The sequence below is a fragment of the Diospyros lotus genome, chromosome 2 (genome assembly GCF_014633365.1).
Source record: "Diospyros lotus cultivar Yz01 chromosome 2, ASM1463336v1, whole genome shotgun sequence".
Taxonomy (NCBI): Eukaryota; Viridiplantae; Streptophyta; class Magnoliopsida; order Ericales; family Ebenaceae; genus Diospyros; species Diospyros lotus.
Genome location: NC_068339.1, coordinates 42,106,000 through 42,122,911, shown reverse-complemented (window position 1 = coordinate 42,122,911; position 16,912 = coordinate 42,106,000). Strand labels below are relative to the sequence as shown.

The 16,912-nt window shown below is 31.7% G+C and overlaps 2 protein-coding genes across 2 annotated transcripts; one reads left to right on the top strand and one right to left on the bottom strand.

The window, feature by feature from the left end:
* Window positions 1-8: 8 nt before the first annotated feature.
* On the top strand, window positions 9-2,016 carry LOC127793754 (uncharacterized). Its single transcript, XM_052324459.1, has 3 exons — window positions 9-473; window positions 958-1,143; window positions 1,455-2,016. Exons 1-3 carry the CDS (start codon window positions 9-11, stop codon window positions 1,740-1,742), a joined length of 939 nt encoding a protein of 312 aa, XP_052180419.1. The 3' UTR covers window positions 1,743-2,016.
* A 117-nt stretch (window positions 2,017-2,133) lies between these two features.
* Window positions 2,134-2,922, bottom strand: LOC127793755 (uncharacterized). The gene is made up of 2 exons (XM_052324460.1): window positions 2,436-2,922; window positions 2,134-2,345 (listed from the first exon to the last, which is right to left on the bottom strand). The coding sequence occupies exon 1, from the start codon at window positions 2,860-2,862 to the stop codon at window positions 2,464-2,466; it is 399 nt and encodes a 132-aa protein (XP_052180420.1). The 5' UTR covers window positions 2,863-2,922; the 3' UTR covers window positions 2,134-2,345; window positions 2,436-2,463.
* Window positions 2,923-16,912: the final 13,990 nt, after the last annotated feature.

Here is a 16,912-nt window from a genome sequence, read left to right as displayed (position 1 = left end):
TTGGAGCGATGATGCACACGAAGTCCGAGTCGGATATAACCAGTTTAGCTCCATCGTCGCCTTCAAGGTCTCCGAAGCGGCCTGTTTACTACGTGCAGAGCCCTTCAAGGGACTCGCACGATGGAGACAAGTCTTCGTCCATGCAGGCGACTCCCAATTACAACAGCCCAATGGAGTCCCCTTCCCACCCTTCGTTTGGCCACCACTCCAGGAATTCGTCGGCCAGCCGGTTCTCGGGGATTTTCCGATCGTCGTCGGGCCGAAAAGGAGGCCGGAAAAGGAACGATAAGGGCTGGCCGGAGTGTAATGTGATCTTAGAAGAAGGCAAATACGATGAGCTAGATGATGACAAGACCTTTACCCGGCGATGCCAGGCTATGCTGGCTCTGTTCAGTTTTGTTCTCCTCTTCACCGTCTTTTGCCTGATTATATGGGGCGCCGCCAGGCCTTACAAAGCTGAGGTTATTATGAAGGTATCCACAACTACTCTTTCTATCTTGGAGGTTATTATGGCGTTTATGGGTGTAACTATGATGGAAATGTAGAAGTTTAATGTGTTTTTCAATTTCTTAACTGAGCAATTACGATTCGTTCTAGAAAGTAAAGTTGGATCACTGTGATGATTTTGGATTAGATTGCATTTGTGCATGAGATCCTGATTCCTGAACATAATCTGATGTCTATGGTTTATAGCCATTGGCCAAAAAAATTTTCCCTACGGTTATGCTATAACTTTGTTGATACTTTTAACTCAGTTTACTGGGTAAAATGCTGCTTGTCAAGCAATGCACGAAGGTGGTTGTAGCTTCATAAATGATGAAAGCCCGAAATAGTTAGGATATTGTCCATGGAAATACTTGTTTTCTACCTTCTTTTAGTGTTTAAAATTGTACCTAAACTCTGTGTTCTTTGTGTTTCTGAATTTACGTACTCATAGATGATGCAATCTTTTTTCAGAGCTTGACGGTGCACAACGTCTATGTTGGTGAGGGTTCTGATTTCACAGGGGTCCCAAGCAGGATGCTGTTTATAAACAGCTCATTGAGGTTTAGAGTTTACAATCCAGCTACGTTTTTTGGCATCCATGTTACCTCGGCACCTATCAATCTCAAATACTCCGAAATTACTGTGGCAACTGGTCAGGTAATATTTTTGTGTGGTCAATGTCATAACAAAGAATAATTAGTGTTAGTACAAAAACATATTAAGCTTTAATCCCACCCTATGGGGTGGGCTACATAAAATTTAACAAAGATTTAGCACGTATTACAGTATAGATAATTGATGGCTATCGCTTGATTGCCAGTCGCAATTTTATTGTTACAATGTAGCATGTTGGTAGCATTCTGGACACCGAGTATTAAGCTTTGTGTGGGTTGCTTTTTGGTTGAAAGCAAAATGTGCTTGTTTTCTGTAACAAAGACTTGTATTCATCTTGGACACTGTGGTTGCAGTTGAAGAAATATTTTCAGCCCAGAAGGAGTCACCGGACCGTGTTGGTGAACGTGCAAGGCAACAGAGTTCCCTTGTACGGGGCAGGATCAGGTTTAGTGCCCTCCAAGAACAACGAAGTTCAAGTTCCATTGAAATTAGAACTTGAAATTCGGGCTCGCGGCAATGTGGTAGGGAAGCTGGTGAGGACGACGCACAAAGTCCGAATCTCTTGCCCCTTGGTTATCACCATCTCTTCTCGCGCTAGCAAACCAATAAAGTTCAAGAAGAATTCCTGCTTATATGGCTGAATCCCTATCTCATGCCCCCCCGGCATTACAAGTACTCGGGAAGAAGTTGAGTTTCCAGTGGTAAAAGAAGGTTTCAGAGGCTTTGCTGCCATGCTCTGTGCTCTCTTATAATGCTTCTGCAAATAAACTACATATTCATATGTATTTACGTATGTGCGTGTGTGTGTGTTTTGCAAACGATTTTGATTTCAGTGTGATTGAATTGTGCCACCGTCAAAGTACCCAAAGCAGAGATCAAATTTGTTGAATAGAATGGTTTTGAACTTTTTATCCATTAGATGGGAATTTGAAGAAATACTCTCTCCTGATGCTGAGAGCACTCGACAACAAAGGAGACGAGGCCAAAATGTTGAAATTTTCTTGATTTCATATTTGACTTAACTCAAAAGTATGATAGATATAATATAAAATTTGTATATTAATTTAAGCCTCAGCAGTCACATAACTTAACCCTCGTTGTTGTGGAAGATTGTTTCCACGGAAATTATATAGCAGCTGTCGTGGAAAGTTTCTTCGCATGCTGATCCTCAATCATGAAGTCTATTCATCCTCACACTTCTCCATGATTTTCACACTCCCAGCACTGGAGGGTAAAGACTCTTGCTGAACCAATAGTATGTTAACATATGAACCAATAAAAATTCAGCAAAGAATCGCTGCCCAAGAAGAAGAAGAAGAAGAAGAAGAGCATACTTTTGATTTCGCGAATCACGTCTAGCCTTCAGTTATAATGGCATTCTTCCCTTTCTGCTTCTTCATTTTTGGGTTTCTTCCCTTCTTCTGCGATCTTCAAACCCTGCAATCCATCAGCACAACCTTCCACCGTCTCCTCCGCATCCGTGACGCCATTCCCCGGCAATCCGCCGCTCTTCTCGGCGGCGCAAGACCCGGGAGGTGGAGAACACTCAACAGCTTCACCGACTCCAGCAAGGCAGTCGTCGGATTCATCGTCCGGTGTAGCGAAAATGGACGGGGAGCGTGAGCCAAGAGCGGCGGCCGCTTTGAGGAATGCCTCCTGGATGGATTCAGGCGGCAACGCGCAGTCTTCAAGGCCGGCGTCCTCCAGACGCGGTGGTCGAATCGCATCTAACAGATCTTCCCCTTCCTTTGTCGCCTCCATTGTCTGATCAAACCCTAACCCTGACCAATTAGAGACGACATCCACCGGAGTCTATAGTATTATTTGTAGGTACCTGTAGATATGAATATTTAAATTTCCCGTCCACATAATTGTCACTATCTTCATTTTAACTCCGTTTTAAGGTTCGAGCTACGGTTCGTGCTTTATGCTTTTTATTTTGTGTTTTCATAATCCTTTCAAAAATTTTAAAATAAGACTTTTGTTTAGAGCTACAAATGAGTCACGAGTCACGGCGTTCATGAATAGATTGGTGTTCGACTTAATAAAAATTAATTTGAGTTCGTTTGTTAAAGTAAATGAATTAAAAATTAATTTATAGATTATACTCAATAAAACAAGACGAGATTAAACTCAATAAAACTCGACTCATTAACTCGCGATTAGCTCGTGAAAATAGAATTGTTTATAAATGTATTAATAAATTTATTCATAATTTTATAAATATATTATTTAACATAGATATATATATACGTATCAGAATTATATATATTTTTCTCACTTTTCTCACATTTTTCTGTTTCTTTTTATTTCTCTCTCTTTTATTTCTTTTCAAGAAACTCACTTTTCATCTTTCTCTTTCTCCTCTTTTCTTCCCTCTCATTGGTTGCCCATTGCTTTTCTTTTCTAGTCATTTTCCCTTTGGTGCATTTTTCTCACTATTATCTCGCATCTTGCTGTTGTCTTACTTCTTATCGCCTCTCATTTTACTGTCATATCGTCTCTTGTTACTGATCATCATTCATTCTCTATCTCTACCGTCGTTGCACACTTCTCCATATGTTGTCGTCGCAACACAACCTTATCTCTATAATAAGCTTGAGCTTAGCTTGTCAACTGAATTGACAAATTGAGCTCAAGATTGGTACATGTTAATCAAACCTGAGCTCGAGCCAAGCTTTTAAGCTCAACTCAAGCTCAAGCCTAAGCTCAAATTTGTCGAGCCGAGCTTAGTGAAGCTCAGTTCAACTCGATTACAACCCTTCTCTTGTTAAATTTTCAAATGAATCTTATATTTATATTTTATTTTTATATTAATTTTCACCTTAAATAAGTTTAATTGAAATTTAATTACACTTTTATATAGATTAATCTTTTATAACTTTTGGTACTCCATTGATTGAGGAGAAACTTAAAGGCTTAGTAACAAAAAAAAAACTCAAATTAAACTTATTCTTAAATTAAAACTCTTTTTTGTTATTAGACACAAAGCAATGGTAATTTTTACTAAATAAAAACTATTTATTTATTATTTTACTAATGTGATTTTTGCATTCTTGTTTATTTTACTCAAAAACCATTCGCTTTTGTTCAATGACAAAAACCAATCCAAAATATATGTAATATCTTTATCTGGGAGATTAAATAGGAAAAAAATAATAAAAAATATTTGTCTTTATTAAAAGATAATTACACCAATCTCTCTTTAGGTTTAATAAAAATGTATGTAATAGCTTTGTGTTTTTTAGAATTATAGCTAAGTCGGTTGCCATTAACAAATTGTGTGAATTGACAATTTTGCACACAATTTCTATAAATTCCCCCCCCCCCCCCCCAACCCTTTCCCTCACACACAGTAACATAGCTCTCTGTCTCTCTTCTATCTTTCTTTTTATCTCTTACATAAAATAGTTTTAAATTATATAAAATAAATTTTAATTACAGTATACATTAAATATACATTTATATAACTTTTTACTTATAGAAATTTACAATAAATATAAAATGTATTTTTTAAAATATAAATATATTTTTTTTTATTTTTAAACAAATAGTACATACCTAAATATGAAAACATAATTCTTAGTCATATATATATAGACTATAAATTATAATTACATTTTCTAATGACAACAAAAAACTAGTAATGGTCGAATGGCATTAATAGAAATTTTTTGAAGTGATTTCCAATTCTTAAATTTATCATAAAGTGAATACGATTAATCAATTATGAATTGACATATGGACTATTACTATTGATTAGTATGAAATACTAATGATAATGAATTGTTGGTCTAATATCATATTGCATGAGATGTAGGTAGTAGACATGTGGATAGATGTTATTTAAACGCCTACTAAATGTTATTGATTTTCAATTGTCTAACTGGTTCTCGGACCAAATGCAACACGATTGTCCTGTATACTAATATTAGAGATTTGTCATTGAGCGAAAACATTCAGAATGAGATGTGAGAATTGTAACGTCCCGATTTTCGAGCGCGTTAAAATTTGGGATAATTTTGAAATAATATTTTTTTTTTCCTAAAAACTATTGCTAAACCATATCATTTTTCATATCCATCCCAAAATTTTCATACATTTATCTTGAAAGAGAATCATCATAAACATCAAATGTGGAAGCTATAATTGAATCTAACATCTTAACATTAATCATAAATCAGTTCTTACATCATCATTAACCATATGGTTATACATTATCATTTCTCAAAATGTTCAAAATTCTGATATTTTACTCTTGTGTTTAGTTTTGATGATGAAAAATCTCAAATGGTTTTTATTTTCTCTCAATCAAAGCATATAGTTTGGAAACAAAAATCAATTTCAAAGTGTTTTGTTAAAATGATCTATGATCTTTTATATTAGTTGGAGATTAGCATAAACAAGTTTTAAGATCTAAAAAGAATCTCCTTGAAATCGTTGGTCAAAATAATTCTAAAGCAAAAGACCAACTAGAACATGTTTTTGAAAGTATGTTCATTTTAGAAAACTATCTCCTAGTATTTTGATATCTAATATCTCTTAGTAATGAAATGGTTTTGATGAATGTCTATATGAAAATCAATTTCTATTATATGGATTATATGAATGAGAAAATGCATTTTTAGTATATAAATCTTAAAGCAAGATATGAAATATTGAGTATGGATGAAAGATTGATTTGTTAAGAATAATTTGTTTCAAATCATACTTTTGATAATCTCAACTTGCTTTAAAGATAATCAAAATGAGTTTTTAAAGAATCGAATAAGGATGTATTGAAAATTCAAGTTTTTCTAAAGAATAGTTGACTATCAGGTTCATTCTGTTGACTATGCCTTGAAATAGTCGACTATTTTGATTGTTCTGTCGACTATTCAAGCATCTGTTGACTATTTTTAACATCTGTCGACTATCGAGTAAAAATAGTCGACTATGCCTTTTGGTCTGTCGACTATTTTTGTTTATAAAATTCAAAAATTTCTTCATATCTCAGCATCTGTCGACTATTGGAATGTGTCTGTCGACTATTGAAATTTTGTGTTATAAAATAGTCGACTATTCGTTTTGTCTGTCGACTATTTCTTGCTTTAGTTGTAAAAATAGTCAACTATATATTTCTTCTGTCGACTATTTCTTTTTGCAGAAAGCTCCAACGGCTATTTTTTCAAATCCCAACGACTCCAAACGGTTATATTTCTCTTCAACTTCGTGGGACACTTATATATACATGTCATAGATGATCAAGAGAAGGCTAATGGACGGGAACGAATTGAATCGAGCTTACATTTTACACTGGTTTCTATTTACATTCACTGTGCTTCAATTTTCTCTCTTCAAGGCTGTGATCTTAATTTGTTTACATTCATTTAAGCCTTGTATCATTTTTGAGAGACATTGTAACTAAGAGATTCATCTCTTAGATTCTCTCCAACTATATATTTCTTGTTTTCCTAGCTTGTATAGCTAGAGGGCCCATTTGAGTGGGAGGTTTTGTAATTCCTAGTCTCGGATTAGAGGACCTACTTGGTTTAAGTAGGGGGTTTTAGTGGATGGTTTGAAAAATCCTTAGTGAGGAGCTAAGGTAATGGATTAGGCTTGGGTTAAGTCGAACCACTATAAATCTTGGTGTTCTTGTGTGCTTGTGTTCTTTAAATCATCTTTATCTTTCCAAGCATTCCTTAATTCCTCACTTGATTCACATTTGTCATTTTATATGCTTCACGTTTTAAATCATTAAAACTTCAACCTGTATTAAAAAGTTTTTCAAGTTCTATCAATTAAGCTTTTAAAATAACCAATTCACCCCCCTTCTTGGTGTGTGCCATAGCATCTCCCGTTCTAACAAATTCAAAGTAACAAAACTTAAATACATGGGCTACATAACATACATTCAATTCATAATGCACTTTGTTAAGCGTTATTGCATGCCTCATTTATCCTCGTTTCTGCTATAATCTCCATCTGGAACATTTGAATATTCTAGGGGCAAAACTCAAATTAGGTGATGAATCATCTAAGGGAACAATAAACATATTTTGTGCATGGATACAAAATGCCATTTTCTATATCATTTTGATTTGAGCCGACCGTACCTTATTGCTACTCTCCATTTTCATAATCTCTTTACTAGGGTGAGGTGTATGGGTGCACCCTTGGAAGAGCAACGGTCCCGACCCGTACTCTCAAACTCTTATGTGAATGCATAATCAACAATATCTTTATGTACATATGCATATTTCATCATCAATACACATGAATATATTCACACCAAGACATGACAACATGATAAAATCATTTATTAAAAATTAGGTTTTGAGTAGAACCACTTACAAACTAAGCATTTTCATAAAACTAAATCCGGTTAGGAAGTACCACTTACCTTGCAAAAGATAATTTTGCATTTAGCATAATTTTGCCTCAAATTGGCGTCGGACTTCCAATCGTACTCATTTATGAACCTTAATGTATCATGGGCATCATAATTACTTAAAAAATCATATTTCTAATCTTCATAATTTCTCTCATTTCCTCCTATTATTTCCTCAAGATTATGAAATAAATACTTTCTCATAAAATTTTCTCAATTTCTCTTTACAATAATTCCTAAAACAATATTCCTAAACCCCAAAAATTTTCTCATAATTTTCAGAATCCATGTTCTATTTATTTCTCATTTTCTTTTTGATTTTCAACATCTATTGCCTAAAAAATCTATAATAAATACCAATCATTCATTTCTCTTCCAATTTTATCATCAAAAATTCTAAAATATTATTATCATATTTCTTGAATTTTTGAAAAAAAAAAAATCGAAGATAACTCACCTTCTCGCAGAGCAATTCGATATTTTTCTATACTGCGACGAAGTCTCGATTTGCGTATCCAACGACGTCTTTTGTCACAAATTTTCACACGAACTACTAAACTCAGCTTATAGGATTTTTTTAGGAATTTTTGATATTTTTCTCTATATTTTGTTTTTCCTATTTTATTTCTTTCTCTTTTTCAAATCTCTTTCTCACTCTCAAATCTTTTTTCTTACAACATTTCTCTTTTTAATTTAAGTTCTCAAACCTTTCAAGTTTCTTCTATTTATAGAAAGTTGAATTAAATTTAGCATAATTGTAGTGACCTACTATCTTTAATTATTTTGTCACATTTTTTAATTATTTTCACTAAATCTCTCCCATAATTTTTAATTATTTGTCAACACCCTACTTTGTCTACCACATTTCTCTATTATTTCACTCATTATCTTTGATTATTTGTCCATACCCTATTTTGTCTCCCACCTTTCTCAATTATTTCAACTCTTATATTTAATTATTTTGTTACATTTCTTAATTATTTTCTACTAAATCTCTCTCATAATCTTTAATTATTTGTCCACACCCTACTTTCTCTCTCATACTTCTCAATTATTTCACTCATTATCTTTAATTATTTTGTCACATTTCTTAATTATTTTCAACTAAATCTTACCCATAATTTTTAATTATTTGTCCACACCCTACTTTGTCTCCTAAATTTCTCAATTATTTCATCCACTATCTTTAATTATTTTGTCACCTTAATTATTTTCCACTAAATCTTCTTTCGAATAGATTATTCTTTTATTTAGTTCATTAATTTTAAGCTCACTTTTTTAACTTATTAATTTTAAGTCCATTTCTTTAGCCTTTCATTTTTTTCAATTTAGCCCACTAACTCTAAGCCCATTTACTTAGCCTTTCTTTTTTTAACTCAATCCACTAACTTTAAGTTCATTAGTTTTCTCAATTATAATCTTTAATGGATGTCAAAAAATATTTTAAATAAAAAAATAATTATTATTATTCTCAAAATACTATGATATTACTAGAATGCTCTTTGTGTGATCTCTGTACAGTAGTATATGAAGGTAAATGATTGCTGATAGGATCCATTGACCTCCGACAAAAGGCGAACATGCTATGCGATCATAGTTGGTTTGTGATTGTCTAAACCCTTGGCCAAGGTGTGCATTATCATAATGGAGTTTCTAATGTCGGAAGGAGTTTTGATGTGTTATTTTGATTTCACCACAATAGATCTTAGCATAACTATCGAGTTTTGTGAGTTTAATCAATCCAGGACTCTTATTCAGTCAGGATATTAGTTAATGGAATGATTATATCACACGATAATTGAAAACTCAAATAGGTTTACAAGAAGTATCGAGATCATTACCATTAAGATTGTCTTAAAACTATGCTAGAAGACACTCAAAATATTTCGGGGTGCTTTGGGGAGATGAAGAGATCCTCATAGTAGATCGAAGTGTTCGATCGGCATAAAAGATTTTGATGTGTCTTGATTGCTATATAGTAGTGAACCTAGAAGGTCAAATGCATACTAAGCAAAGCGTTAGATTAGTGATCCATCATTGTTAATGTGTTATTCATCATTAAGGAGTTGATGATGATGGATGTCGTTAAGATTTAACAAAAGGATCAACGAACTATTAAGAGTTAACAGTAGGAGGTCATTAAGAGTTAACGGGCATACCGTTAAAAGTTAATGAGATGTCTTGGTTCCATTAGTGGAAGGGCTATCAAGAGTTTGATAGGCCTTGATGCAATAAATCAAAAGTTGTAATAGAAGACATGAAGAAGTCGATCATTTCTTTCATCAACCAGTCCCTGCAATAGTCGACAGCTTTGTAAATGACATTTCACTAGCGTGCTTTCATCTTCTATTGCTTTCAGTAACATAAGATTTAATTCTCTATTGCTTCTTTAATTATGTTTTCTATAAAGCGTTCAATGAGGAGAGATGGGTGGGAGATTAAAAAAATAGAAGGTAAGTAATCAATTGCATGCTTCTTCTTCTCATTTCTTTAGAAGTCATTCGCCATCTTCTCCTTGCTCTTTCATTCTTCTTGTTGATCTTTGACTATTAGACGACCAACTTTCATTCGAAAGAACAAACTCACAGCCTTGGTTCACCTTCGTTGAGATAGGCTAGCACACGTCCATTGAAGGGTTTCGATATGGCTTAAGAGTAGACTGACTTGGTCTCTTACATTTGTGAAGGTATACTAGTCATTTGAGTAAGTAGGTTTCGGGAGTTATCAGTGGTAGTTCGTGGAAGCTTGATATGAAGTTGGGAGGTATGGGTCAAAGTTGCATAAGACAATCAACAACTTTTTATCCTTCTAGGAATATGATACCTAACCCCTCCTATGGTTAGATGTTTTGATATGCATATGGTTGTTTCATACTAGCTCTTGTAAGGGTTTTATGTTTTGCTTGCACTGCTTGTATTAAGTTTTTGAAAACTCATCTCATCCCTTACATGATCTACCAAACGTTAGCGTGTTCTTGAGAGAGAGAAAATGTGTGTGCATGTGAGGGATGAAGGGTATCTGTTATGGGTATTTCTCGGATTGCTTCTTATGGGCTGGGCTCAACCTCGCGAGCTGGCCCAGTCTCCTGAAGACCAATAAGCCCGAGGCCGAGCTTGTCAGAACAAGGTCATATGTCGCTGAGACCCGAACTCAAACCGTAGAACCAAACGAGCTCCCAGCGATGTTTCCAATTCATTGGCCTAACTAAGCGAGCTCTCAACGATACTTATAGCTCACTGGCCTAACTGTTCAGCTCGCATAGAAAGAAGACCACAGGACAACCAAAGAACTATCGTGGACTAAGCATTATTCTAGCTTGGCCATTTGGGCTCGATTTGGCCCCACCCTCTCGGCCCATCTCCTGGCACATGCCGGTCCCATCCTACAACAACATCATTGCAGCCTCAATTGGGTATCCACACACCCTGTCTCAAATCTCATCCTCATTAATAGTGGATCCCATCCACACTAATGAAGGTCCCGTCGACACAATGCCACCACCTGTGTACCTTCACCAACACTGGATACTCAGTCTCATCACCTGTAAATGCACGACGCATGCAGAGATGAGGATATCCCCTCCTCTTATATGAGCCAGCTCTAGAGAGAGTGGATGGTATATTTTTTTCTTTAACCTACTGATACATAGCCATGACCTTGCTCTCTTACTGACTAGAGCGTCGGAGTGCTTGGAGGTGCCGACTGCTGGAACATCGACGGAACCACGTTAAATTCCTTGGTATGCCTTATTTTTTCATTTTCCTGTTCATTTTCTCAGTGTGGGCAAACAAATCACGGTCAACCAATTCCCAACGTCGACAATATCGAACCAAAAAAAAAAAAATTAGTGATTGTTGAGTAACAGTGTTAATTATTTGCCATCTTACTTTAATAAACCCCATCTTGATGGTGAAACAGAAAAAAAGAGATAAGGGGAGAAAGAGGTAGTGATACACACATACATATCATATTGGGAGAGAAAGAATGAGAAAGACAGAGGTTTTAGATAAATGAGGTAAAGAGATAGAGTTTTCATATTAATGATCTAAATTGCTGTGGTTTTAGAGAGGTAGAGAAAAATGAAGGAGGAAAAAGAATAAGGGAGAAAAAGAAAGATAAGTCATCATCGTAATTGATAGTAAAGTAAATATAAAACGGGATAGGTTTTGGTTAGTGATGAAAAAAAAAAAATAAGAGAGAAAAAAAAAAAACACTTCATGGTGGGTGAAATTGAATGGCATTTTGGGTATTTTAAAAATTTTAACTAATGATGTTTAATAACAAAGGAGAAAGTGTACAACATTTAATAAAGTTATGGGAAGCCACTAAATTTATAAAAATACAAGAGTATTATACAATATTTTACCTAACTTTAGAAGAAACTCCCGTAATTGTCTTAATTTTTTTTTTTTGCTCGTTCAATAATAAGATTAAGTCCTCAACTCAACAACAACAAGAAGACCAAGGCTCCTCCCAAAAGAAACCAACAAAGCAAGAGAATAAGACATAAGGATTGAGACATGCTTAGGTATAATAACAAGCAAGCTCAATGATTGAGAAACCAAAGACTTGGGTGAAACAAATGATTAGACAAAGACAAAGCACAGTGGAACATAGGGGTGGGAGGGACCTGCTTAGGGGTGGGAGGGAAAATGAATAATTTTGCAAACTGAATTAGCTTTAAGAAAATCTCCAAACAGGGGCAAGCCCAAGCACAGCGGAACATAGGAAAAGGATGGGGAGACCATGTGTTGGGCTGCCAGTCCCAGATACATCAACATCAGATTTATTTATAATTTTATAATAATTCAAGTTTAGCCTCTCCACGTACGTACACTTCTCCAACAAAAACAAACTCTTCTATTAAATGAAATAATCAAGATTTATATCACCTTCTCACGCCAACCTGCTTGTCACCACCCAACTCGTAAGGCTGCCTTCGGGTTGATAATAATTCTAAGCCATCCTGACTACAGCATATATAATAATAGTCACGGGTTGCGTCCAATATGGCTGATAGGCTATATTTTTGAGGTTTGGGGCCAAATTGGTTATTGTAATAAAAAAAAAAATACTCAAACTGCATTTGTGTGAGATTCTTTAGATATAAATTTAGTAGTTCAATTTGAGAATAGAATTAACAAATTATTAGGCATCGTTGAGAAAATATTTACTTAATGGCTAACGTGGTCCCTAATTTATTTTGATAATTTTTAAATATAATAGTCATATTAGTCTCAATCCTAAGTGAGCATCTCAATTGTTTTAATTTTTTATTTATATGTGTTGTTACGAAATAAGATGGGAAAGAAACCACAATCAAACTATTAATCACACATACGAATATAAAATTTTACGTGAAAAATTCAAATAAGAAAAAATCATGTGCAGAAAAAATAAAATATTCTTAAACAAATATTACTACAATAAAAGTGATATTACTACACTAATTCTAGTTACCTGAGCACCTATTTATAAACCTAAAATTATTTATAGATTTATATAATAAACCATATTTTAATAAAAAGATGACTCATGAGGATATTTTTTCGAATAAGATAAATTTCACTTAAAATTAAATTTAACAAATATTATAATCAGAGACAAATTTGAAATCAAATCAAGATGAATAAGGATTTTGAATCATAATTATTACATGTGTATAATATGGGTTACCAATGTATATATATTACATAAAAATTTATAATTCAAATTAAAATAATAAAAATAAATTGAGTATTATTTAGTATAAATATTATTTTAGAGTATCGTGTGAAATTTTTACATTATAATTTTAAGTTGTAAGCTTATATGTTTGTTTGTAACTCTATATTTCTAAGGTTTCGAAATAATAAAAATAATTTTAAGTGTTATTTAGTACATAACATTCTTTTAATATATTATTTTAAAATTTATATATTCAAAGTTATGTGTTTTAATGTGCAAATAATAAAAAGATAACCCACCGAGACAGATCGAATCAAATTCTAAATTATAATATGACTCAGAAAAAAAGATATGTGAACTTAACGCATCCTATTTAACACTGCTATCTACATGTGATATAAAAAGAAAGAAAAAAGATAATATAAAAATATTTTAATATAATTAGTTATTAAATTATCATACTGCGTTATCAGTAATTTTATTTGTAATATTTTTATTTCTTCCTTATTCTAAAATTTGATTGTGTTAAATTAATTCAGCACATTGAAATTAAACTAAAAATTAAGGTTGCGTTCTCTTTACTATTTTCAACTCATTTTTAATTTTTAATTTTTTAAAATAATGAAAACGTGTTCTCTTTGTTGTTTTTAAAAATGTATTTTTGAAAACAAAAAAAAAAATTTACAAAAAAAACTCAAAACAACAAAAAGTTGTTTTGAGTATTTTCATATAAAACAAACTCAAAATTAAAAATATATTTATTTATTTATTTATTTATATTTTATTATTATAATAAAAAAAATATTATCAAATTCATTAACTTTAAAATGTATATATTTTTTTAATAATATATTAACATTAAATATTTATAATTTACTTAATAATTAAATTTATTGAATAAAATATTATTAAAAAATATTTTTAAAATTTCAAAAAGAATGCGTTTTCTAATTTTCTATTTTGAAAAATAATTTTTCAAAATAAAAAAAAGAACGCATTTTTAATTTTCTAAAAATAGAATACCAAAATAGAAAACTGAAAATAAATTCGAAACTTAAAATTAAAAATTAAAAAACAAAGAGAACACAGATTTTTCTCTTAAATTCTATTTATCAAAATTGTGCTAAATCAAGTACTAAAATCCCCTTCCTCTGTCACTTCTACACTTTCCCTCTTAAATCTATCTACACTTTTCACTTTACCATTACTTTACAAATATTAAGAAATTTAATAGGATAAGAATATTAAATTAGCTGAACTTGTTGGTTTAGTTTAATTTTTTTTTCATCAGTTTGGTTGAGTTAATTTTTTTAAAAATAATTAATTTTTGGTTCAATTTTTTGGTTGAAATAATCGAACTTTAAAACGATATTATTTTGATATTTCTAAAATGACATTATTTTATTCTATTTTGTGTGTTTTTTATTTGTTATTTTATTTTCTATTTTTATGTTTAATTGGTTTAGTTCAGTTTATATGGTTTGAGTTCAATTTATTCAATTATTGGTTAGTTCAATTTTTCAGATTAATCGGTTGATTTGATTCAATTTTACTCTCTAATTCAATTTAATCAATTAATAAATTTTGATCAATTCAATAATTAAACCGACTATTTGCATGTCCCTAATCTTCCCAGTGTATGGTGAACTAGCTAGAGTTCTATTATCTATCATATTTTCTTTTCAATTCAAGGGTAGCTAAATCATTGTTGAACCAGAAAAAGAGATTATTAAACTGTTAAATTCTGAACAACTTATTAAATGGTTAAATACGGTAAAAGGATGAGAAAAGAAGCGTATTTATGTCATATTAATAATTTTAACAATGATAGAGTGAATGTGCAGTTATAGTTATAAAATTATAAAAGATTTTTTTTATTTTTTAAATATTAAAAATATTTTATTTTTTTACTAAATAACAAGAGTTCTGAGTGTAATTTACTTTTATTGAAAAAACCAAAAAACATTATTATCAAGAAAGTTGGCACAATTAATTATTTTTTTTACATTAAATCTTCATTTTGAGTCACACAAGTTATTTTAATTTCTTACTACTAAATCAATTACTTGGGTATATAATTTATATATATATATATATATTACAAGAATAAAACTAATTCAATCATTAAAGTGTGTGTGTTTATTTAATTTTTTAGTTAGATAAAAAGACAAAGGTGGATCTCTTATACAATAACCCTTTTAAAGCATGACTATAAGATGCGTTTGATATGGGTGAAAAGTGAGGATGTAATTCATTTTTCATCTAAATTTTAAGAAATTTTATCAAACAGTTTTTATTTTTCATGGAATTCGAATTTCATCTTAGTTCAAAAAGTGGAGATTTTCATTGAAATCAATAAATTGAAATTTCTAGGGGGTGGGGTGAGAATTAAAATTCCACCTCACTTTTCAATCTCCAATCAAACGTACCCTAAAAGTTATTTATTCGTTTTGAACTATAACTATCGCTAACAAGACGATTAGGATAGACTTGCAAAATCTATCATATTTAAGAATTAATGCGAAAAATATCTATTTACTAACTGTATTACCACGCTAGGCGAAACCTTTTTAACTCATCAAAGCAATAAGAAACTGTTTGCTAACTGTACAATCACCTTGATGGTAAGTATGCACATTTTCATTCTCTTCATCACTTTTAGTTATGCTTCTGAAATGGTAATTGTGGAGCCTATTTCTTTGCGGGCAATGGCACTGGGCCATGACGTGGAGTGCGGTAGGGTCCTCCGACCTCATGGTGTATCTATCTATTGCTTTAAGTCTTGATTTAGGGGGTTGTTTTGCCGAGTGGTTGGACCCTTAAGTTGTCATTTCAAGTTAAAACGTTTTATATAATTATATAATATTTGTTAAAAATTATAGAGTTTAAATATTATTAAAATAATATTTTTTTAAAAATTCCCTTTTAACTTTTTTTAAAATGCTATTTTTAATTTATTTCGTTGACTAATTATTTTATAATTCTATCTTTAAATAATTATCATATTTCTAATCTTATTCTTCTCCTTTGTTCTTTTCTCTATCATTGCTTTTCTTCAATTCTTCCATCGCTGCCTCCATCTTTTCCATGATGGTTGTCTATTCTAGCCCCATCTCTATCCGTATTGGCTGTCATCTCCAGCCTCATCCTCATTGGCTGTCGTCTTTGGTCTCCATCACTGCCTCTTTTATCTCTGTCTATCACTATTGCCTCCATCTCATTTGTCTATCATCTCCATTGTCGCCTCCTTTATCTCCTTTTCTCTCTCTATATATAACAAATATATATATATTTAAATATCTCAACATATATATTTAATATTTTTATAAATTAAATCTGAATTTTAACATAAAATATTATATTAATATAATTTTTAATAATTAATATAATTTGTCAATATTTAATGATAAAATTTTTATTAATTGAATAAAAATTAGTATTTTATTAATTTTATTTATATTATTCAACAACATATTTATTTTAATTTATTTTAAAATTTTGATAAATTATCAAATTTTTAAAACTAAATACATAATTATATTAATTTAAAATATATTTATTTAAACATATTATTAATTTAAATATATTATTAATTTAAATATTAATTAATTAATTTTTAAGTAGGAAGACTTAAAAATCATCTTAAAAAAGGGTAAGCTAAACAGCCGCTTGATAAAATTAGGTATGAAAATAAGTAGGACTGATGAAGCTATTAGTTTGGCGAAGCACGTGACTGATCGGACCCGGTTCGCGGGATCGGAAGCGCAACTTTCC